Genomic DNA, 25,483 nt, shown 5'->3' with positions numbered 1-25,483 from the left:
CACGTCTGCCATCTTATCACTAACCGTCCGCCCTGAACACAGTGAGCTCATGCCCGGTAACGGAACCAGGAGGAAGCGCTGTGTTAGACTGGTTGTATGTGACAGGTTCCGGTGCATGTGACGTCCTACAGGGCAAAGGTTGATGGAGGATTGTAGACGCGGAATGAATACACAAGGGAGCTCCGGGGACACGTGCAAGGTATCACACTGAAGAAGTGCTAACGGGAAATGTATATGCACCTATAGTGCAGTCACCCGAGAGCTCCAAAATAGACGTGTATACCTTTACCTGTCACACTGGCCACCATTCTGAATGTCAGGCACAGAGCCCTGGTCAGCCTTCACCATGAGCCTCATAGATCTGTTATCCTTTTTTAACCCCTTAAGAACGCAGCATTTTTTCCGTTCATTTTTCACTCCAAAGCTGTGGGAGGGCTTATTTTCTGCATAACACATTTTACTTCTCAGTGTTGTCATTTATTATTCCATGTTGTGTACTGGGAAGCTGGGAAAAACATTGCACATGTGGTAAAATTGGCGAAAAAACGCATGTGCACTTTTTTTATTCTTTACTATTGTGGTATTCTTTATTCTGTGAGACCACATTTATATAGGTTTTATTGGCTTTTAATACAATTTTCAAAAATGAAAACAATTTGTACACAAAAATTATTTGTTTCACAATCTTCTGACGATGATAATTTTTTTCATTTTGTGTACGGAGCGGTGTGTGGGTGTAATTTTTGCAACGTTTTCATTGCCATCATTTTTAGGACTGTTTTGATCACTTTTTATTAGATTTTTTTACATGATGTAAAATGGTGTAAAAGTGGCGTTATAGACCAGAGGTCACCCTCATTTTTTTTACTTGAGAGTAAAAATACTCCTCTTTCCATTTTTGAGGAGTATTTTTAGTTGAGGAGCAGTATGATATTATCATTAAAAAAAAAGCCCAGACCAGGCTTTTTGTAATGTGATTTTTTTTTTATTTTTCAGTTTTTACTTTTGTTTATTTAATACTTTTACTAGGGGCAGAAGTTAGTATATATGGTCCTTGCTGTCTTTGTATACAGATGACATGTAGCAGTGATCTAATAGTATCAGTCCATTAAATGACTGTTACCAGTGATCTGCAAAAAAGGACGCACATGGCTTTTTAGGGTTCGTTCACACGTGGCAGTAACGCACATGAGAACAGTTGAGAAGAGGAGATATGTCAGATTACATTACTGGTAACATGGCGTTTACAAAATGCATGTGTTAACACAATGTTAATAGCTATGTAATCAAGCAAATCTCCTCTTCTCAACTATTCTGATGTTTTAAAACATATGTGTTGCTGCCATGTGTGAACACATCCTCATTTATCCCGATGAAGTCATCAGCAGATCCCCCGTAATTAGTGTGCACAGCGATGTGACATAAAACCGATTATATCCGCTCCCGTCACAGTACAGGATCAGGCTGTCAGTGTGACAGCCTGATGCTGCCCATTACAACAGACAGGAATGTTTCTAGGCTACTCGATTTACAACACACTGCTTACAATGTTACACACAAGCCTCAGCTGCTGCAGAACTTCCTCATACATGCAAAGACGGCGGGAATAATACCTACCGTCTTTGCATCACGCACAGTCACATTGGCAAGATGAGTACCACTCACCTCACCAATGTCAGATGGGCCATAAACAATGGGACAAAGCTCATTGTTTGTGGCCTGCAAAATGCACCCGTGTTCATGTGCATGAGGCCTAGTACTGCACATGCGTAAACACATGCAATACATATACTGCACACACATACATACATACATACATAGAGTACAATACATATGACACATTAACAGTTACTAACAGCCGGTGGTGGAGATAGAAATCTTCTAAATAGATCCGAAATCCCCCAGGATACCAGTGACAGGGGTCTGTACAGAGGCTGCACAGGAAGCTCACGGCCTGATCCCGTATGCAGTTGTTGCAATGAAAACACAACCAAAACGCAACGTGTAAATGCGCCCTAAGGTTAAAGGGGTTTTCCCACGAAGACAAGTTAGGCCCTATCCACGGAACACCCTAAGACCCCCACAGATCACGAAAACTAGCGGTCCGACTGACCCCTCGTAGCTCTATAAGAGTATTGGAGCAGACGGCCGGCAATTTCCGTCAGCTCTGTGGAGATTAATGGAGCAGAAAGGTCATGTGCGGCCGTCTGCTCCATTAGTCTGAGGGTTCACACGTTCCGCTGGCGTTGCGTTCAGGGGTCGGGGCTCGGGCCGATCGCATATGCGTTTCCAGAGAACTGAATGTGAGCGGGTCATCAATAGCATGCATTTGCGTTCGTCCCGAGCCCGCCCCCTGTGCGCTAGCGGCGATTTATGAACGCGACGCTACCGGAACGTGTGAACGCGCCCTGAGGTGCACTGAGGGGATCGTTGGACCCCTCGTTTCTGCGATCTGCGGGCATCTCAGCGCTGAGACCCACACTGATGAACAGGTTAGGCCATGGGAAAACCCCTTTAAGCCATTAAAGGACATCTACCAGCATGATCAAGGATTGTAAACCAAGCACACTGACATACTGGTGTTTGCCCCCTCTAGCAGGATCTGCTCTTTTTTTTTAGCTTTTTATGCCATGTTTGTTTGTTTTTAAAGACTCCTACAATTATGCAAATGAGCCAGGAGCCCTAAAAATAGGCGTAAGAAGCTAAAAGAAGAGCAGACCCTGCCAGAGGGGAGGTCTTGCTTATTGTACATGCCATTGATTTTATAAAACCAAAGCAATAAGTATTTTGTTATATTTTTGCTATTTATCCTAGCTGGAGTTTGCAGTTCAGATGACCTGTGAAAAATGTGTTCAAGCAGTAAAGAGCTCCTTGCAGGGTGTAGCCGGTAAGTGACGACTTCTACCAACTTGCAAATACCGTTGAAACCAGAGGTACCATAGATACACTCTATGAAACCTTTCATACGTCAGTTAGGATTACCAAATTTATTTATATTTGCCCAATGCCAGAATGATGAGAGAGAATTTTTTAAAGGCATTTACTTTGTACAAAGTCAAAAGTTTACATACATTTCATAAGTATTTTGTACCATTGACTTTAAAGGGAACCTGTCACCAGATTCACTAATAAGCCTAATAACAAGTTGACATAGCACTATACTAACTTGTGCTCCCGCTTCTTTTAGTTAAAAAAATGCATAGTTCCTTTCCACAGAAAATAATGTTTATAAGTCTACCTGGCAGAGGCCTGAAGGAGCAGGATGTCCCAAATGCAAGAGTAGACATGAGGTAAGAGACACACTGCCTTGCATGAATCTCACACACCCTTGGGATACCCTGCTTCTTAAGGCAGGGTGCCAGGTAGGCTTACAAACTTAATTTTCTGGGGATATAAACCATTAATTTTTTATTTAAAAGCAGTATGGGTATAAGTTAGTACAGTGCTATGGGAACTTGTTATAAGGCTTATTAGATCAGAGGATCGCTTGTTTAAGCCAACTTGTAAGAAAAATAAAACTTTTTTTTTTTTTCAATGCAAATAAAGTAAAAGTCCCCTAAACACATGTAATAAAGAAAAAATAAAATCACATATTTGGTATTGCCGCGGTATTTGTAACAATTTGTACAAATAATTGAAAACATTATTTTTTGAGACACTCGGTGAACGCTGTTAAAAAAAAAAAAAAAAACCTGCAAAATTAACCAAAAATTAGATTTTTTTTTGTAAAATCCCTGCACAAAAATGTTCCAAAAAGTGATCAAAAAAATTATTTGTGCCAAAATGACATCACTGAAAAGAACAGCTCAATACCTAAACCAGCTCTGTCAACTGAAATACTAAAGTAATGTCTTCAAAAAGATGGCGATACTAAAACAATTGAGATTTTCTCTAGATTAGTTTTTCTTCAGTAAAATTGTAATATATATATATATATATATATATTACAACTATATAAATTGGGCATCGCCATAATTATAGTGATCACATAACATGCTATTTGTAAACTGAACGGCCCGAAAAAATAAAAAAAACCTCGAACCAGAATGGATTAGTTTTTCTTAATGTGCATATAATCTCGCAGAAAATACCGTATATACTCGTGTATAAGCCGAGTTTTCAGCACAAAAAATGTGCTGAAAAACGTCCCCTCGGCTTAAACACGAGTTAAAAATACTTAAAAAATAATAAACTTATATACTCACCCTCCGGTGGCCCCGATGTGCAGCGCTGCTCCCCCAATGTCCACGCGGCTCGTCTTCAGGCTTCCCCGGCCGTATTCTTCCTTCTGCAGGGCGCCGCCATTGTTCTTCCCCCGAGCAGCGCCTAGTATGACGTCAGCAGCGGCGCGTCATACTAGACGCCGGCCGAGAGAGAGCAATGGCGGCGCCCAGCAGAAGAAAGAAGACGGCGCGGAAGCCTGAAGACGAGCCGCGCAGACATCGGGGGAGCAGCGCTGCACACCGGGGCCACCGGAGGGTGAGTATATACGTTTTTTTTTTTTTTTTTTTTTTTTTAATGCTGGGGCAAGCTGTATACTTCTGGGGGGCAGGCGTATACTACCGGGGGAAGGCTGGGCTATATACTACTGGGGGCAGGCTGTATACTACACGAGGCAGGCTAGGGTGCTGTATACTACTGGGGGCAGTGCTGTATACTACTGGGGGCAAGCTGGGCTGGCTGTATACTACTGGGGGCAGGGTGGGCTGGCTGTATACTACTGAGGGCAGCTTATCCCTTTTTCCTCTAAACGCAATGATGGTCATTATGGACAAACAGTTCAATTTTATTTTGCTCTGACCACAAGACATGCCTCCAGAAATTAAGATCTTTGTTCCTGGTGCATTTGCATGCCTTTTTTATGTTTCTTCTTCCTGGCAGAGTGTATATATACTCATTTCACTGTGGATACTGACAAACTTTTACCAGCTTCAGCTAGCCTCTTCATAAGGACTTTTTAATTTTGTTCTGTTGCATGGGTTAATGTGCACGTTTTGGACCAGAGCCGGATTAAAGTAGGTGGGGGCCCCTGGGCGCAAAATCTGGTGGAGTCCCCCACCTTCTACTCACTATCTACTATTCCACCAGTAATACATGTACATACAGCCGCCAAACCCCCAAGTAATACACCTATATACAGCCGCCAAACCCCCAAGTAATACATCTACATACAGCCGCCAAACCCCCAGTAATACATCGACATACGGCCGCCGACCCCCCCCCCAGTAATACATCTGCATACGGCCGCTGACCCCCCCCAGTAATACATTTATATACCGCCGCCAACCCCACAGTAATGCATCTACATGCAGCCACCAACCCCCCAGTAATACATCTATACACCAACCCCCCCGCCCAGTGAGATCAATCACTCCCAGCCCTGTCCAGTAACATCAATCACCGCTTCCCCCCACCCCATGCCCAGTAACATCAATCACCACCTGACGCGACATTACATACTGCGCCGCATGCGTCAGGATGCCGATCCCGTCTGTTTACCCCTATAGACACCGCGGTCATTCCATAGTGCATCGCCACGACGATCACCACCCTCCGTGCAGGGAGTATGTAGTACTGTAGTATGGCAGTACATGATAGGATCGTACAGACAACCTAGGGTTAATGTACCCTAGGGAGTCTGAAAAATAGTAAAAGTAAAAATAAAAAAAAGTTAAAAAAAAAAATTATAATAAAAAAAACCCTAAAAATTCAAATCACCCCCCCTCCTTTCCCTAGAACTGATATAAATATTAATAAGCAGTAAAAATCATAAAAACATTAGGTATCCCCGTGTCCAAAAATGCCCGATCTAGCAAAATATAAAAAAGTTTTTTCACTGCGTTTTACCTTGGACCATTGGGGGGGCGTATATATGTCCACTATAGGCCGGCAATGGGCACACAGAGATGGGCACACAAGGTGACATGTGTGACACCTTACCGCTCTGTACTCGGGGAAAAGATAGGACATATCTCCTGTCGTATCATGGCGCCGTGCATCATTTAACTCTTTGGAGGGCAAGACGGCACAGCATGCACACGTTCGTGTGAATGTAGCCTTCTACTGTCAACACCCTCCAATTGCTGCTGCGCGTGCTGATGGCTGCCAGTGGGAGCCCACTCCCTCTGCACCATCTTAGACAACTCGATCCGTGTTTGACTGCAATGTCTAGGGCTTAAAACCTGCGATCAGGGCTTTTTTCCGGCCCTGAATGTTATGGCTGACCTGTGATAAAACTGCCTAGCCCCGGCAGCAGCCTGACACAATATCCTGCATTATTCTTATGATATGGCACCGTAGAATGGACATGCATCAGAAGAAGTATCCTTAAACGGGTATTCCAGGAATCAGCATAATTCATATACAAATGGGCACTCAAAATATGAGCTAATGTGTAATTGGTTGTTATTTAAAATTTTGCTCCCCTTAGCAGAAAATGCTGGGGACATAGACTGTAATGAAGAATTAAAATGTTACTGGCCCTTTAATCAGTCCGTTAATTTCCTCCGCGCGGTCCGTTGCCGGACAGAAGATGGCCGCTGGTCACATGTCCACATCACATGTCCTGCACCTGCCTGGGCAGGGTCATGTGATCACCACTACGTTTGGCTGTAGTCGGTTGGTTGCAGGGCATACAGTATGGCCAGTGTTGTGATGATGGCAGTTACACATCATTACTATGGTAACAGAGGAAGTAAGTCTGCTAACAGTGATGATATAACAGAGCATAAGTGGTAGGAGGAGTTATTGAGAACTAAAGGATCATGGAACTTGTAGTTTCCAGTGGCGGCCATCTTAGTGATAACTCCACCTACTTTAGAAAGGCCATAAATTTTGTAAATCATAAAATCAAATTATTTAAGCTCCGTTTTGTGACTAATGACATTGAGCATTGTTGTACTCATTTATTTATATCATCATGGGTTTTTGCGTCAGACGTTCATATTCCCGGAATACCCCTTTAATGGCCGCCACAAAAACATTTTATGGTGGTCATTAAGGATTTCAAATATGGGGACTTATTCACTAACGGTCGCGGATCACACTTTTGTCGGACTGTTCACCTTTTTCAGGGATTACACGGCTTGGACAGGTATTTAACTAGTGTCTGCGCTGGGATTTTGGATCAAGCAAAACCATTTCTTTGCCGCCGGACTGACTGGTTCGGACTGAGCACAGTGTTAACTTTGAAATTGTTTTTCAAGCCCTAGCACTTAGATGTGCCACTAAAGATGGTGAACTCTGTTGGACCTGAGTGGGGAAGCGACACATGCAGGATATTGATCTTAGTGAATCGCGGCGCAGTGCATTATTGGCAGACATTGCACTTTCGTTGAACTCCAGCGGCCAGTATGTAAATGTGCCCCATAATGTCTGATCGGGGTAGAGGAAGCGGAAATACAGAAAAGAATTGCAGTGTGTGACAGAAAAATCTGAGGCTTTTTTAACAATTTTTTGCACCACGAGTTCCCACAATGTACGTATTCACGTGGTGTTTGCATTTTGTCGCAAATTGGATTTTGAAACCTAATTCAAACACAATTGAGAGGAGCTAATCCTAATTGCATATTCGTTTACACAAAAAAAACAAAAAAAAAACATTCAGGCCTGGAAAAAAACAAACAATACAAATTTGGCCTCAGCTGCTCGTAGCTGCGTGCCCTCATCCGACGATCCTGCTGTCTGCGCATGTGCAGAACAGCAGGCCCGCGCCTGCGCGGTCACTGCTCCGAAGCCGGGGCTGCACAGGCGCGGGCCTGCTGTTCTGCGCATGCGCAGACGGCAGGATCGTCGGACGAGGGCGCGCAGCTACGAGCAGCTGCGCGCCGAAGATGGTGAGTAGGAGGGGTAAAGTGGCTACCGGGGCGTGGAGTAGCCGCCTCGTGTAACCTCAGATGCGGCTACTCCACGCCCCAGTAGCCGCATAAAAAAATTTACATATTAGGGTAATAAAAGTTTCCAAAAAAGGGCAGGGACGCGAAGATTAGCCCTTAAAAGGGCTATCCTCACGTCCCATTGATTCACCTACCACCCGATCTACCTTTATAGGTAGATTTGTGGTGGTAGGTGCCCTTTAAGGGCTTATTGAATTTTAAGAAGATGTCAATGAAAACATAAAGTAGTAGCATTTTTGAGTGATATCATGTACCATGGAAGTGATAGCTGTGTACAAATAACCAAGTAACCAGAGTGCTCATATCCTGGAATTTTCCAAATATATGTTTTAAATCTACACAACTATTAATGTATATTTTAACTCTTGATGTATTGTATGTATTAAAATATTGCTTGGGTCCCGTGAGTAGGTTCGGTTGTATTGCATCTATTTTTTAGATATTTTTATAAATAATTTCACTAAATTATTGCCCTGAGCAGACTTTTGGTGTTGTATGATATACCATTTTTACTTCTTTCGTTCCTTTACTTTAGCCTATGATACCAGCGTTATTTTCATAACACACATTTTTCTCCCCATATTGGGTCTTTGAGCATCACCACACTTGTTTATTTGACTTTATATATAAAGTTACATAGTCTTTATCACACTTATAATAGTGGTACATTATGCTAAATCTTAAATATATTTTTTTACCTTTCTCTCCTAAGAAATAGGAGGTCTGAAACTAGCTATGTCCTTGAAGGATTGCATTAACAAATACGAATTTAGCTTCTAATACTTATTAGCATGCATCAAAGGATTTTACAGAGGTTAAATTCTATTCCCAGCAATCCCATCCATCAGCTGTTTGAAGAGGCTGCAGTGCTTATACCAATTAAAATATCTCTGTTGGCCGCACAACAGCACAGCACACAAAGCTCTGCTACATCCAAACATTTACACACAGAGCCCTGCTACATCCATTTATTCACACTTACAGCACTGCAACATCCATGCATTTACACACACAGCTCTGCTATATACACACATGCATAGAAATAGGAACACACTCATCAATGCTATAAACACACACACACACACACACACACAGGAACACATTGTCCACTGCTACATACACTGGACTCTGCTATGCACACACACACACTGACTGGGCACTGTTAGACACAGAAATGCACACAGCTTTGCTACATTCATACGTTGACACATAGAGCTCTGCTACATTCATTTATTCACACATACAGCGCTGCAACATACATACATTTACACACCCAGCTCGGCTAAATACACACACACACACAGAAATGGGAACACACTCTCCACTACTATAAACAAACACACATAGGAACACACTGCCACTGCTACATACACTGGGCTCTGCTATTCACACAGAACACAAACTGAATTGGCACTGTTATACACCCGGAACACACACAACACTGCTATACTTACATAAGAAACGCACTGATCACTACACCCCACCTTCCCCCCAGCTCCTCTTCTTACTCTGTCCCAGTTCTCTGCTGAATCCCTGCCAGCATGAGGACCTTGAGTGATGAAGTAAGCATGTGATCAGTCACATGCTTCTGATATCACTCTTGGTCCTGTGTGTTACAGTCGGGACACCCTGGAGAGGAGGGAGCAACATAAAGTTTCTCCTCTCTAGATGATTGTTTGAAGCGTGATGTCACTCAATCTCCATTACAGGGATCAGGAGGCTCTGGCCGTGCTGGATCCTACTGACCTTTGGACTATAAAACCAGGACACTTTTTTTGCAACATTTTTTCTTTCCTAAAAAGTGTGTCTTATAGTCCTAAACATATTGTAGATACATTCTTCATACAGTATTAAAATACTAACACACAAAACTCATCTTGCTCCATCTACTTCTGTGGACAGGTGTACAGAATGTAGATGTCAGCCTAGAATCGGAAGCTGTTGTTATCGAGACTTCATTGTCTGCATCAGAGGTGCAGAAGCTGCTGGAGAGTACAGGACGGAGGGCAGTACTGAAAGGAATGGGAAGCGCTGGATCACGTATGTTACCATTTTGAGTAAATAACTTGAACTATATCTGGTAATTATCTCTTCTTAATCCAAAAAACAGAATCTACAGTGTGAACTCTACCATAGACCACAATCAGACAGCCATTGTGCGGTTTTATACAGTTAATTACAATAGATTCGCTCAGCTGTAGGTCTAATGGCACAAACTATCACCATCTTAGAGTTTTATAATGCTTTAAATGTGGATGTTTGGGTAGAATTTACAGTTTTAATACCGGTTGTATAACACTGATGTATTAGAGTTGTCTGAATGCGGCCTTACAAAGACACCGAAGCAGAAACTAGAACCACTATATGACAGAGACCTGTACATTCACATTCATCTATAACAGGGGTCTCAAACTCGCGGCCCGCGGGACAACATTTTGCGGCCCCCACCTGGAAAAGCACCGCCCGCCGTGTATTCACGGCGGCGGTCGGGTCGCGCTGCATGGAGAGGGCTCACGGGCTGAGCCCTCTCCATAGCCGGTAAGCCTTTGCTGCATATTGCAGCAAAGGCTTACTGGTAACACCCGCGATCGGTGCTTGCACCGATCGCGGGTGTTTTTACAGCGTGGGCTGCCGGCAAAGCTGCCGACAGCCTCAAACAGATAGCGGCGCATGGGCGCCGCCATCTTACCTGGGATCGCCGCTCCCCGTGACGTCATCGGGGGGCGGCGATCCGTCTCCATGGTAGCCTCGGGTCTTCCGAAGACCCGAGGCTATTTCGTTTTAACCCCTTCATTACAATGTGCTGATAGCACATTGTAATGAATGAGGAGGAAAATCCCCTTATACTGCCATACTGTAGTATGGCAGTATATGGTAGGATCGATCAGACAACCTAGGGTTAAAGAACCCTAGGGAGTCTGAAAAATAGTATAAATAAAAATAAAAAAAAGTTTTTAAAAAAAAAATTAGAATAAAAAAAAATTAAATTTCAAATCACCCCCCTTTCCCTAGAACTGACATAAATATAAATAAACAGTAAAAATCATAAACACATTAGGTATCGACGCGTCCGAAAATGCCCGATCTATCAAAATATAATAACGTTTTTTACAATGCGTTTTACCCCGTTACGGAAAATAGCGCCCAAAGTCGAAAATGGCACTTTTTTGCCATTTTGAAAAATATAAAAAAATCGATAAAAAGTGATCAAAAGGTCGTACAGTCCTAAAAATGATATCATTGAACATATTATCAAATTTCGCACTGAGCCCCTGACTGGGCTCAGTGCAGTAGGAGCTTGGGACCCCTCGGTACACAGGACGCGTTCATAGAGAAAACACGTCTCCCAGCTCGGGGCTTTCCTTGCGCTGGGAGACGCCATGACATTTGAATCTGAATAATGATATTTTGTAAGCGCATTTTGTGTGGAAAACTTGATGCGGCCCAGCCTTACCCAGAATCTACCTCCAGCGGCCCCCAGGTAAATTGAGTTTGAGACCCCTGATCTATAAGATGTACAACTTTTTAAAACATAACTTGCTACATATATTTAACAGTAGAAGTTACTGGCATAACTCATAATACACACTGATAACTTTAGCAATGTATAAATACAGGCAGTCCCCGGCTTACATACAAATTGAAAATATACTGAGTTGCACACAATACCCTACTGGGAGCTGCCCCACAGTCTCGGACCAATCCCACGTCCAAACATAAAATATATCTAAAAATCAATCTGACCGGAGCTCCTTTTAAGTCTTTTCAATATTCTTAGGCAAATCCACAGTGTCGTTCCACTCTCACTCCTTAGGAACTTCTCTGTTGTAGCTCCACACAAATAGGCATCAAGATGAGAATAGACCACTGTTCAGACAATTCAGCTGCGCTTTCCTATATCTCGTAACCACTCCAGTAATTACAGGCTACTGTAGAAAAGATTAAGGCAGCAATAGTGTAGTATGTCCAACCAAGTAAAAGTTTATCAGATAAAAACATACTCACAAAGCAAAAGGTAAAAATGCGCATACAAAAATCCACCATGCGGATGCCAGTCTCGCTAATTCGCCCGACCCAGGGTTTCGCTACCACGGCTTCTTCCGGGGTTACATACAAGATAGGTTCCATAGGTTTGTATTAAAGTTGAATTTGTATGTAAGTCAAAACTGAAATAAAATTTTACAATTGTAGCTGCAGACAAAAAATTTTTTTTGCCCCAGTGACAATTGGAGTTTCAAAAAATTTTGCTGCAATTGGACCAAGGATTATTAATAAAGCTTCATTAGACACCTTACTGCTGATCATTGCAGTCTAGAACTATAGTAAAGCATTGAGAGAGCTTCACTAAAGGTCACAGTGGGCAGAGCGGTCAGTCTTTAACTAGGGGTCGTCTGTGAGTCGGGTGTCCTTTAAGTAGGGGACCGCCTGTATATAGAAATAAAATCTTCACTCCAATTCATGTTTTCATTTTAGAGAATTTGGGAGCAGCTGTAGCCATGATGGCAGGAGAAGGATTGGTTCAGGGTGTTGTTCGCTTCCTTCAAGTTTCTGAGAGCACCTGTATTATTGATGGCACTGTGGATGGACTAAGTCCTGGACTTCATGGTATTCATATTCATGAATATGGTGATCTCTCAATGGGATGTGAAAGGTAATGTAATATTAAATCAGATATTGTATTCTTCAAAGCTTCTGTACAGGTATTATTTACATTTTACATTCATGAGCATATCTATGTGCATATTTTTTTTTCATCTGGCCGTGGTATAACTCATAGAAGTTGTTGCTATTTTCATAGTAGAGAGAGAAATAACCATTTTACACCATTTTATTCCAAAACAGTTGTGGTGGTCACTACAATCCTGAAGGAAATACACATGGGAGACCAGGAGAAGTAGACAGTGTGAGTATCTGTTTATTAAACGGATTGTCTGGGAGCAACTTTTAACCCTGGGCCCAGGGGGGTTATTGACCTGGCCCCACTACAGTGCATTTCTGCATATTGGTTGTGTGTGCCAGATACAGCGTATCATCCAGTGTGTGCATTGCTTTTGCAAAGGAGCTGGTTGAGTATACCATGTTTTGTATATTAATCCTTGACAACCTCCTTTATTATTTTGTTTCTTTTATGGTGTTTATCGTATGCAATGTTATTAAAATAAAAAATGCATTGGTCAACCCCCCCCCCCCTCCCCCCACCTGAGTGAAGTTGGCCCCCCCACCTTGTTCAAATCAAACAAAATTGGTGTCAAACGTTTGTGCTACGTTTGTGCTGGTTTGTGCAGCAGAAATTTTCGTTTGTGCCGCTATCGTTTTTAAGATTTTAATGAAAGTTTCCAGAGGTCATCAGAGGTCAACCAGCCCCCCCACGTTGCCCAAATCAAACAAAACTGGGACCGAACAATTCTGCTACGTTTGTGCTGCGCAAATTTTTGTTTGTGCTGCTTTTGTTTTGAATATATGAACAAAAAATTAAAGTTCAAAAGTTCAAGCAGCCCCCCCACATTAACGGAATCAAACAAAACTGGTGTCAAACGTTAGTGCTACGTTTGTGCTGGTTTGTGCTGCAAAAATTTTCGTTTGTGCTGCTATAATTTTTAAGGTATGTTCAGGTGTTTGAGGTGTTTAGGATGAACTGGTAAAAAACAAACTTAGTGACACTTCCCTGGTTTGATCACCAGGGGGAGCTAGCAAACACATTGTACTTTGGAAGAAATGAACTCTGATGACCTCTGCAAAAAAGTATGAATATATTAAAAATGATAGCAGCACAAACGAAAATTTTTGCTGCACAAACCAGCACAAACGTAGCACTAACGTTTGACACCAGTTTTGTTTGATTCGGTTAATGTGGCTGAACTTTTGAACTTTCATTTTTTGTTCATATATTCAAAACAAAAGCAGCACAAACAAAAATTTGCGCAGCACAAACCAGCACAAACGTAGCAGAATTGTTCGGCACCAGTTTTGTTTGATTTGGGCAATGTGGGGGGGCTGGTTGACCTCTGATGACCTCTGGAAACTTTCATTAAAATCTCGAAAACGATAGCGGCACAAACAAAAATTTCTGCTGCACAAACCAGCACAAACGTAGCACAAACGTTTGACACCAATTTTGTTTGATTTGAACAAGGTGGGGGGGCCAACTTCACTCAGGTCCCCCCCCCCCATAGTATACAGCCTGCCAGCCCCCAGCGGTGTACAGCCTGCCAGCCCCCAGCGGTGTACGGCCTGCCAGCCCCCAGCGGTGTACGGCCTGCCAGCCCCCAGCGGTGTACGGCCTGCCAGCCCCCAGCGGTGTACGGCCTGCCAGCCCCCAGCGGTGTACGGCCTGCCAGCCCCCAGCGGTGTACGGCCTGCCAGCCCCCAGCGGTGTACGGCCTGCCAGCCCCCAGCGGTGTACGGCCTGCCAGCCCCCAGCGGTGTACGGCCTGCCAGCCCCCAGCGGTGTACGGCCTGCCTGCCCCCAGCGGTGTACGGCCTGCCTGCCCCCACGGACCTGAAAAAAATACACTTAAATACTCACCCTCCGATGTCAGCGCGCCCCGTCTTCTTTCTTCTCCGCGGCTCCTCTTCTATCTTCCGGCATGCACGCGGCCATGTTTTCTTCTAGCATGCGCATCCTATGACGCGGACGCTGCTGATGTCATAGTATGCACGGCCATGAAGAAAACATGGCCACGTCCATGCCGGAAGAAATAAGAGGGAAGAGGAGCCGCGGAGAAAAAAGTAGACGGGGCGCGCTGACATCGGGGAGTCGCGCTGACGTCGGAGGGTGAGTATTTAAGTTTATTTTTTTTAACTGGGTAATTTTTTTAAAATAATAGACTGTATAATGTATAAGCCGAGGAGGACGTTTTTCAGCACATTTTTTTTGTGCTGAAAAACTCGGCTTACACACGAGTATATACGGTAGATTTCCTGCAGTAGCTTCTTGATTTTATGATGCTGGGGGATGGAATAAACAATTTTTTTGGATTGTAGCATTCTGGGTGCCCATATGTATGGTCAAGTAAAAATAACAATGTGTTTGATCACCTATTACACAGGTGCAAAGTCAAATGCACAGGTTCTGTCTACTGCAGATTTGCCCATTATTGTTTTTTGTCTTTGAAATAAGCTAAATATGTGTGTTATTAAATGGAATAGAAGTTCTTGCTGTCCCATTTGGGAAGCAAGAACTTCTAATAAAGAGCACTGTATATACTCGAGCATAAGCCGACCCGAGTATAAGCCAAGGTATCTTATTTTAACACAAAAAACTGGGAAAACCTATTAAATCGAGTATAAGCCTTGGGTGGAAATGCACTGGTCACAGCCTCCACCTAGTTTATAGCCAGCCAGCACCTGCCTGAGTTTGCCGAGCCTATAAAAAAATAAACTCTGTACTCACTATCCAACGCCCCTGCATGTGCCCCTTCTTTTCTCCAGTGCGCAATCTCCCTGTGCGCTGTTGGCGTGCACACTATGATGTCAGCTGAGTACAAAGGTGAGTACAACGGTTTTTTTTGTTTTGTTTTTTTAAAAGGCTCGAGTATAAGCCATTTTTTGTGCTGAAAAACGTAGCTTATACTAGAGTATATTTTAACCGTGTTTTCCTTTATTTTTATGTAGCATGTTGGTGATCTTGGGAACATCTTGGCTTGTGATGATGGTCGAGCAACATTTAGATTTGATGCCAAGAGGGTGAAGGTAAGAGACTAAAGCTTTTGTTTCTTCTTTTCTTTTTAGTTTTGTGCCATGTACGTATATTGACAGCCAGTGTCCTGCTTCCTCTTGCAGTCATACCTGCTGGATTACCTTTCTCCCCTAATGTGCAGCATGACTACATGGGAAGAAAAGTGTAATCCTTTTACAGCCTTTAAAGATTGTGTGTCTTATGAAAATCTTTCCCTAAGGCTGAATGCACACGTACATATGTTTGCCCGGGCTGTAACTGTAATTTTGTCGCCAGATCATGGCCCCCATTACGGTCCTGTGCAGGATGCCTAAGAAATATGCAAATATGATTTTCAGCATAGGACAATGAAAACAATGCCTCTTTTGTTACTTTGAAAAGCTTCCTTAACCCCTTCCCGCACCCTGACGTGATTCTACGTCATAGGATGCGGGTAGTTCCCGCACCTTGACGTAGAATCACGTCATGGCGATCGCCCGAGCTCAGAAGCTGAGCCCTTGCGATCGCCGCGGGATCCCAGCGGTACGCGGTAGCTGGGATCCCGCAGTAACAGCCGGGATCGCGACTATCGCGATCCCGACTGTTTAACCCTATAGACGCCGCGGTCATAGTGACCGCGCCATCTATGGTGTATTGGCGCGACGATCGGCACCCTCTGTGCAGGGCACGGAGGTGCCGATCGTTGCCATGGCAACCTAGAGGCACGATCAGGTCCCCTGGGCTGCCTATGGCAGCTGCCTGCTAGGATCGTGCACTGTGCACGATCTAACAGTGCAGCTGTCAGCCCAATCAGAATACATAGGCTGACTATGTCATATGCTGCAATACATTAGTATTGCAGCATATTACAATGAACAAGTGATCAAATGATCACTTGTTCATGTCCCACCCTGGGACAAAAAAAAACAGTAAAAAAAGGTGCAACTAAAAAAAAATTATTTAAAAAGAATAAAAGTCCCCTTAAGTCCCGTCCCATGCAGTAATCATATAAAACATAAAAAAAGTGAAAATCACCAAAAAAACCACAACATATTGGGTAGCACAATGTCCGTAACAACCCGTCAAATAAAATAAAATGGTCACTGAACCCGTACGGTGAACGCCGTAAAAAAAAACACAAAAAAACCTCACAAAAATTATTAAATTTTCACATCTGACCGCATAAAAAGTGCATAAAGAGTGATCAAAAAGTAAAATGTACCCCAACATGATACCAAGAATAAGTACAGCTTGTCCCGCAAAAAATAAGCTCTAAACCAGCGCTGTAAACAAAAAAATATAAATGTTCTGCCCATTGTTACATGGCGATACAAAAACAAGTAAATGTCTCACAAAATGAGTTCTATATTTTGCAAAACAAGTTCACCATAAAAAAGCCATGTAAATGGGGTATCGCCGTAATCGTGATGACCCATAGAATAAAGATAACACATTATTTTTATGGTACGGTGAATGTCCGAGGAAAAAAATGCTAAAAACCATAAACAAGAATTAATGATTTTTTTAACCATCACCAAGAAAGAGCGCTATTGAGCCCCCCTGTAAATGATGTACCTGAAAAGTGGATCTCATCCACAAAAAAATAATCCCCCATATGTCCAAATTACAAAAAAATGAAAATTTTATAGCCTGTAAGATGTGACGTTGCAGATCTGCTCTGAATGGCGCCTCCTTCCGTTCTATGCCCGGCCGTGCGCCCATACAGCAGTCACCACCACATATGGGGCATCCTCTGACTCGGGAGACGTTGGGTATCAAACTTTGTGGAGTTTTTTGTAATTTAATACATTGTGACGGTTTAATTTTTGGCCAAAATTAATATATTGTCTAAAAAAAATGACAGCTTGTAAATTAGACCTCCATTTTGTTTTAACCACTGTGAAGCATCTAAAGGGTTAACATACTTCTTAAAGTTGATTTTTTACACATTGAGGGGTGTAGTTTCTAAAATGGCATGTTAGTTATAAAGTTACTTGGGTGCTATGACTATCTGCCTGAAAAGCAGAACATTTTAAACTATGAAAATGAAGAATTTTTAGAAATTTTTGCCAAATTTAAGTTTTTTTCATAACTTAACACAAAAGATATCATCAAAATTTGAATATTACTTTGAAGTACAATGTGTGACGGTAAAACAATCTCAAAATCCCCAGGATATGTTAAAGTGTCAAAAAGTTATAACCTCCTATAATGACACAGGGCAAATTTTAAAAATCAGGCCTGGTCCTAAAGGTCTAAAATGGCATAGACACGAAGGGGTTAAACTTCAAGAATGACTTTTAAGAAGCGTAATGATTTGGCTTTTCAAGTTAAACCAACTGTGGTCAGCATTTTTTCAATTTTCTTTTTTTTCTTTGGATGGAGGAATCAAAGCCCAAGACTTGTCAGAAGAATATCTATGGAACCCTCCACTCCTCTCAGTATGGCACTATAGCAGGAATTTTAAGTGATATGTCAACAACACCTAAGGCAACCCTCAATCCCAATCTTTTCTCCAAGGAGAAGCGGCACTAATGACCTCTTCTGCTTCTGCCCTTGCTAAGACAGCGGCAAATCTCCCCTCCATTGTCGCTTCTTTTGTCTTGGCAGGTGCAAAACGGAGGAAAAGGAAGTAGAGGGACAGTCCCCCTACCAGTTCCGTCCAAGTTTTGTTGTTGTACGGTAACTTTCTTGCCTATCAGTCTAGCGATGTTTACATGTTGCATGAATGTGCCCTCTTTTAGGTCATACCAGCATTTGGCGGAGCAATGGAGTCACAGACCTTCCTTTTTGTCCAGTGGGGATGATTGCAGGACTGCAGACATCACCATCCTTTTTGGGGGTAGCGCTTTCACGCTTGATTCCATCCAGGAGCTCACCTGCAGATGACTTTTGATCATAGACTTTTCCTTGGCGGTTAATGTATACACTTAACCTGACCAGGATGAGTATCTGAGCTTTTCCAGAAACTCAGACCACAACTTGCCACCATTAGGCCTGTTTCCTGAGGGGCAGACCCCCTTGCTGGCCATCCACAATAAGTTCTTGTGATTGTTAGAGAGTCAGTCCCATGACACATTAGTCGAGACAGCCTCTGCCATGTCAGGGGTGACCCTCTGAAGCTGCTCAACTGTGTCCTTAGCTCTGATGAGATATAAAGGAAGGAGCTGTCTAACATGTCACACCCCAGCTTGCACTAGAGAGGTATAAAGAAGTAGTGGGACACAGACTTTCCCAGTGAACTATTGCCAGTCCTCTGAGTCTTACAAATCCCCCCCTTCCTTGCTAAACCTTCCTTGCCAAACCAAACCCCCAGCACCTTGAAGTTCTACTAGAAGGGGAAGGGGGCAGAAAAAACAAGGTGCCAGTCTCAGAAAAGCATGGCCTCCAACATCTTGCAGTTGACTTTTGCCCATGAAGCTTGTTCGAACTTCTCGACGGAGTGGATGAGTGCGTTAACTGAAGAATGGTTGACAAAGAAGATGGTCACGTCGTTCATGTACAGAGAGCACTCCAACTTGGAGCCAGTGGCTGTCGACTATGTTTCTATCAAGGGGCAAGCTGTTTGTGATTCTGTGTCCGGGAATGCCACATGTCTGAACTTGATGGATGATCGCTCCAGTGATGACCTTCAAGTTTTTTGTCCACTTTGGCACAAAAGATGATATGTCTGGATTCCTCCTCAAAGTGTCTTTTCAGACCTTCCTCCAGCTCATCTCCGTTGTCCCAGCCGCGGGGCAGAAGGTGTTGCACGGATCGCAGCTGGGGCTGTAACTCTCTGAAGTCCCTCTTTCGACCTGTTGTCTGCTTTTTTTCTGAAAGAAACAATGGATTTAAACGTATGCGTGTTCCCACCAATCGCTGACAGTTTCAAAAAATCATTTATAATAACCATGTAGACATCTTTTGAGCTCTGCCTGGGCTTCCTCACCCTCCAGCAGGGAACAGTTCAGTTTCCAGTTTCCAGTTGGAAAACTATTGCCCAGAGCTACCTAAACCCAAATGGTCCTTTGGTTGGCAAAGAAGTAGGGGACCATAGTCTATCCACCCAAGGTGAACATTTATTCGTAAATGCATAGAGCCATCAGAGCGTACCACAAAACTTCTAGAGCCACTCCCCATGGAACCTACAAAGTCCCTTTTAAGATGATTCAGTTACTATCTCCATGAGCAGCCTGGACGTAGGGTCCAGCATGCTCGCTGTGCCGAAACTGCGACTGTCCTTTTCTATGGGGCAGTTGAAGTCACCATCCATTACCAACGGTCTAGTGGTGGCGAATTGCAGTCTGCGTTTCTGGAAAAGCTGCAGACGCTCATCTTGGTCAGGGCAAGTACACACGTTCAGAAAGATGGCGATGCCTGTTCACCTGCAACTGCTTTCACCAGACAAGAAGGAAGGCCTGAGATGGTTGTAAGACCTGGAAGAGGGAGGAACACATTTCTACAACATTATGCTGTGAGGTTAGTGTGGTCTAACAACAAAACTGATCTCTAATGCTTCTAACATTGATGGAGAAAATGATTAGGTATGCCATCATGAAGGAAGAAAGAGGGTTAGATTGGGACGATACATCCATAGATGCCTATCCTGTTGGATGGCTTCTCTTTGACTTAGAATATCCTTGAGGTATCCCAACACTGAATCCAGCTGGAGATGGTGGAGTGGAGATGGTTTTTGAGGCTTTTTGCATTTTTTGTGACTGGATTCCATCTCTTGAAAGAACACCCTAACATTGTCCTGGCTACGGCGGACAGGCTGACTTCTTCCTGCAGCAATTTCTTGCTGGTGAAGTCGCACAGGGCTGTCTCCCTGCATTTTCTTCCTTGGCTTTGGGCCTGGTGAGAAATAAGGGAGACAGTGGACTGGTAGGGAAAGTTTGCCTCTGTCATGGCAAGGGGAGAAGTGGCGGGAAAGAACCGAATTACCCGAATCTAACAAAACTGGTCAAATGTTAATGCTATCTTTGTGCTGGTTTCTGCAGCAAAAATTTTCATTTGTGCCACTATAGTTTTTAAAGTACGTTTTTAGGTCTTTACATAAGTTAAAGTGTTTAGGATGAACTGGTAAATAAACAAACCTAGTTACTCTTCTCTGGTTTGATCACCAGGGGGAGCTAGCAAACACATTGGGGCAGATTTATCAAGCAGTCTGAAAGTCAGAATATTTCCAGTTGCCCATGGCAACCAATCACAGCTCAGCTTTCATTTCACCAGTGCTCATGAATATTTTAAAGGGGAGCTGTGATTGGTTGCCATGGGCAATTGGAAATATTCTGACTTTCAGACTGCTTGATAAATCTGCCCCATTGTACTTTGGAAGGAATAAACTCTGATGACCTCTGGAAAAAATTATAAATATATTAAAATCTGTAGCAGCACAAACAAAATTTTTTGCTGGTCAAACCAGCACAAACGTAGCACAAACATTTGACACCAGTTTTGTTTGATTCGATTAATGTGTGTGTGGGGGGGGGGGGGTCCTTATCTTTTGACCTTTACAATTTGCTTTATATCTTCAAAACAAAAGCAGCACAAACGAAAATTTGAGCAGTATAAACGTGGCACATTTGATTGCCACCAGTTTTGTTTCATTTGGGCAAAGTGGGGGACTGGTTGACCTCTGATGACCTCTGGAAACTTTTATTAATATCTTAAAAAACGATAGCAGCACAAACAATAATAATAAAAAATAAATGATCCATTTCTCACAGTTTTCCATTACTCTGCTTTCTTGCTTCATTGCGCACCGGCCCATGGTCATGTGATGTCACACAGGAGCACAACTTGTTTTTTCATCAGAGCTGAGTGATATAAGGAGCTGGGCACCTGTGTGACATCACATGACCAGGGACAGATATCTATCCATAGGAAGTAAACAATGAAGCTTCCTGTTGAATTTCAGCAAGAATAGATCATCTTAAAGGAAACCTACCATTTCAAATGGTAGGTGTAAGCTGTAAGTACCGAGCACCAGCTCAGGGTGAGCTGGTGCCAGTGCTTACTTTCGTTAGTGTTATTAACCGCTGTATCGCGGTTTTAACACTTTTTAAACTTTATAGCAGAAGCTGCTTGTGGCTATGTCAGTCGCTTGGAATTTTGTTGAAACTTTATTTAAAAAACATTTGCAAGTGGTAATTTTTCTTTAATACATTTCATGTCACTCTTCCAAAGGTATGGAACATCATAGGTCGCTCTTTAGTTGTGGATGAAGGAGAAGATGACCTTGGACATGGAACTCACCCTTTGTCAAAGGTTACAGGGAACTCAGGCAAAGGGTAAGAAGTTTTTTAGTTTCTTTTATGTATTAGCTTGTTTTTCCCATTTATCAATTTCTCAATTTCTCATATCAAAACATGAAAGTGGCTTCTAACTTTTCAACACACCTTGGAATAATAACTTGTGAGAAATTGCTTACCTCGTAGTGTTCATATTTACAGTGTGTGGGTGTCCTAGGTGAAGGTAGATAGAATTCTGTATAGGAACAGCTACAGTAACACAGAAATACATTCATGATGTCCCAGCAACTGTAGAAAGCGCTTAAAACTCAAAGGGGCTTTCCGGGGTTTGAAAAACCTGGCCACTGCCACTCAGAAAGGCTCCACCCGTGATAACGGGTAGAATGTGGCATTGTATTTTGGGTCTAGTCATATCTATACAGCTGAGCTGCAATACTGCCACAAAATCATGGTAAGGTATTGTACTGGTCCTAATGAAATGCACTTTCTACAATTCTACAAAATTCCTCACCATGTTTTTAGACTTCTTGTAGCTGATACTTGGTGTTAAGGGGGCTGCCTTTCAAGGTAGCAAAAGGAGGTATTGTTTTCCATTTAACACCATGGAAAACGTATTTGCATTCTTCACATCTTGCTACCAAGGTTTCCAGGCCGTTGCACCAGCACCAAGTTTGCCAGACACGACTCAATGCATCCTCATGCAGTCCCATGCAATCCAGGAAATGCCATGCCCAGTCCTATTTCAAATAGACATGTCCTGGGCTTTGTGGGCCTGCAAGATGAGTGAGAAGATATGGACAGGGCTCGATTATCATTAGAGCTCCCGGCCCCTGTAATTCTTCCTCTTCAGGGTGACCCTGGACTGACGATACAGTGATGATCCAAATTTCTCCTCCAATACTCCGGTATTAAAGTTGTCAGGGTGCAAACTATGGCAGAGAAGTTTATCAATGGGTTTCTGCTTAAATTGCTGTGTTGGCACTTTACAGAAAAAAATCCATGGATTTATTTCAGTTTGGGCACTTGGTCTGTAAAAGACATCACTGACATAGATCTGTGGAGAAGGGAGTTTTTTTTTTGTTTTTTTTTAAATAACAAAATTGTTTGAAAAATGTTTTTCCTAATATGAAGGATATGAGTATCAGTAGAGACAAGTAAGCCTGTTTCTATCTTTTTTGCAGGTTGGCTTGCGGAATCATTGCACGCTCAGCAGGTCTATTTGAGAATGCAAAACAAATTTGTTCCTGTGACGGCATAACCATATGGGAAGAAAGAGACTGTCCTATAGCTGGACCAGAAAGGAAAAAGGGGCACACTAGCTATTCACATTTGTAATGGAATAATCTAATCACATGGTTAATCTTTTCATTCTTATCTAAGATCTGGCATAATGCATTGATTGTGCAGGTACTTGCTTATGACTTCAGTATATCTGTGCCTCATAAACATACCATCCTTTTGTTGGCCTAAAGGGTAATGACAACTCTGACTGCGTTTAAAGGATGACCAGGTAAATGGGACCAATTAAATCTATAAATTTAACACCTTCTTAGATTGAACATGATATATTTTCTCAATAGGTTTTGCTAAGAATGTGCCATATATGAAAGTAACAAGTATTACAGGGAATATGTAATGGGATCTCTTAGGTAAATAGCTTTTTCTATTCTGCAAGCATTTATATCACTTTCTGTTTAGTTTTTTTTTTTTCAATCTGTGAACCAAAGAATCATAAGGTGGGAACATACATTAGATTAGGATTGGTTACAGGGGTGTTCCCACTTTGGCAAATTGTTGGCAAACAATGTTATTGTTTGTATGATGAAAAAAAATACAGTTTTTCAGTATACTTTCTGTATCAATTTCTCATGGTTTTCTAGATCTCTGCTTCATTGCTTACTTACAGTGGATATAAATCTGACATGGTCCCACAGGTGTACAGGTCATTAGTATCATAGAGGGTAATCAGAGCTGTGTGTTATAACGAGCCGTGCACCTGTGTGATCAACGTCAGATTTCTGTCCACTGAAAATAAACAATGAAGCTTTCTATAAAATGACAGCAAGCAGGGATCTAGAAAACCATGAGGAATTGATACAGAAAGTGTATTGGAAATTCGTATAACTTTTCATTATTCAAACAATATCAAGTACTTGCTTAAGTGGGAATACCCCTTTTAAGTTTTTCTCTCAGTGGCCAACAATTGGATATTTAAAGCAGCTTACTGACTTTTCTGCGATGGAAGCGAAAGATTGGGCATTTGATTTCTGCATGTGTTATCATTTTGTTGAAGAGGGGTGAACTTCCTTATGCTCTTAAAGGGGTTTTCCCACGAAAGAAAAATTCTCACATTACAATCCCCTAGTGATGTTTACACAATAAAGATCATTTTAACCCCTAACTTTACAATGTTACTCTGTTTTAGCTCCTATTTAGCTGTTTTAGCTCCTATCACTCCCTAGGTTGGTCAGTGCAAGATCCCAGGGTGTGGGCGGGGACTCTCTAAGCAGACACATTATTACCCATCTAGTGCTGTGGGGTGACAGTGGGGTTAGATTATCAGGGTGTATATGCACTTTCATGTGGCTTCTGACATTGTACTAACACACTGACACATAGAGAGAGAGATGAGACAGATTAGAGATGCAAGAGATTATACAGGGGCTGATAAACCATTACACTGTTACACTCTGAGCCCTGCTACATCTTACAGATATGTGCCTTCCTCCCCCCTCCCCCAGATCACTTATGTAGTTTGCAGCCTATCACTCTCTGCTCACCATCTCCTAGTAGGGTGTCCGTGTATGTGTTTCTGAGCTCCGTGCAGGGGTGTGGCTACAGGCTCAGAGCAGAAAAACACAGAAATCTCAGCTGCACGATTTCACAAAGAAATCCAAGATGGCGGCCACCCGACCCCAAGTCAAAAGTTAACTGAAATTGTGTACACCAGGACTGATAGAGACAGGTTGGACTTATATCTGTGAAATGCTGTATTTTTGTTAATAACAGTGAATTAGAGAATGTGTTTAATTGTTATCCTGAGTACATATAAGAAACTTGTCTTCGTGGGAATACCCCTTTAAAGGTGTCTGCCAGTCTAATATTCAGTTCTTGTGCATACTTGGCCAAGTCAATATTGCTATTATAGCTATTAGTCCAGCTGCACACAAACTGTTGTTATTGCATCATATACCACTGTAAAGCAAGAACTCCCTTTTACTGTGTGTGCTAAGTAACTAGCATATGGGTACAGATGGCACAGATGGAACATGTTTGTGTGCAGCAATTCCTGTTTGTACAGATATCTGAATTATTACTGTTTTGTCAGCTTAAAACTGATCTTCAACCAATTAAGTTATTGCTATTTAATATTTGAGATTCTTATAAACACTGTACATCAAATATGTGTACCTATTATAGTACAGTATCTTGAAATTTTATTGTTAATAATAAATTAGTATTTTAAGTATTTGTATGTTGAGGGCTTGTTTTCTGCCTAACAAATTGTATTTCCTAGTGACGTTACTTCATATTCCATGTCGTGTACTGGGAAGCTTACACTGTGAGCTCCAAGTGATACCTCTCATTTATTCTTTGGATCGGTACAATCATGGGAATATCAAAATTTTTATAGATTTTAATAGATTTGAAAAAATGAAAACCTTTTGTTCGAAATATTTTTCTTCATTTTGCCT

At 42.4% G+C, this 25,483-nt stretch overlaps 1 protein-coding gene across 1 annotated transcript; it reads left to right on the top strand.

The window, feature by feature from the left end:
- Positions 1-25,257, top strand: CCS (copper chaperone for superoxide dismutase). Its single transcript, XM_072117891.1, has 8 exons — positions 1-199; positions 2,815-2,887; positions 9,798-9,935; positions 12,369-12,546; positions 12,738-12,798; positions 15,510-15,587; positions 21,724-21,827; positions 22,970-25,257. The coding sequence occupies exons 1-8, from the start codon at positions 143-145 to the stop codon at positions 23,121-23,123; spliced, it is 843 nt and encodes a 280-aa protein (XP_071973992.1). The 5' UTR covers positions 1-142; the 3' UTR covers positions 23,124-25,257.
- The last annotated feature ends 226 nt before the right edge of the window (positions 25,258-25,483 follow it).

The sequence above is a fragment of the Engystomops pustulosus genome, chromosome 7, assembly GCF_040894005.1.
Source record: "Engystomops pustulosus chromosome 7, aEngPut4.maternal, whole genome shotgun sequence".
Lineage (NCBI taxonomy): Eukaryota > Metazoa > Chordata > Amphibia > Anura > Leptodactylidae > Engystomops > Engystomops pustulosus.
This window is presented reverse-complemented; position numbering and strand designations above follow the sequence as displayed.

What these genes read in the sequence shown, in the direction of transcription:
- CCS (XM_072117891.1), top strand. Translation starts at nt 143, where the DNA reads ATGGAGGATTGTAGACGCGGAATGAATACACAAGGGAGCTCCGGGGAC. An exon ending in CTCCTTGCAGGGTGTAGCCG is followed by an intron (nt 2,888 to 9,797) that starts GTAAGTGACGAC and finishes TTCTGTGGACAG; the next exon opens with GTGTACAGAATGTAGATGTC. An exon ending in AATGGGAAGCGCTGGATCAC is followed by an intron (nt 9,936 to 12,368) that starts GTATGTTACCAT and finishes TTTTCATTTTAG; the next exon opens with AGAATTTGGGAGCAGCTGTA.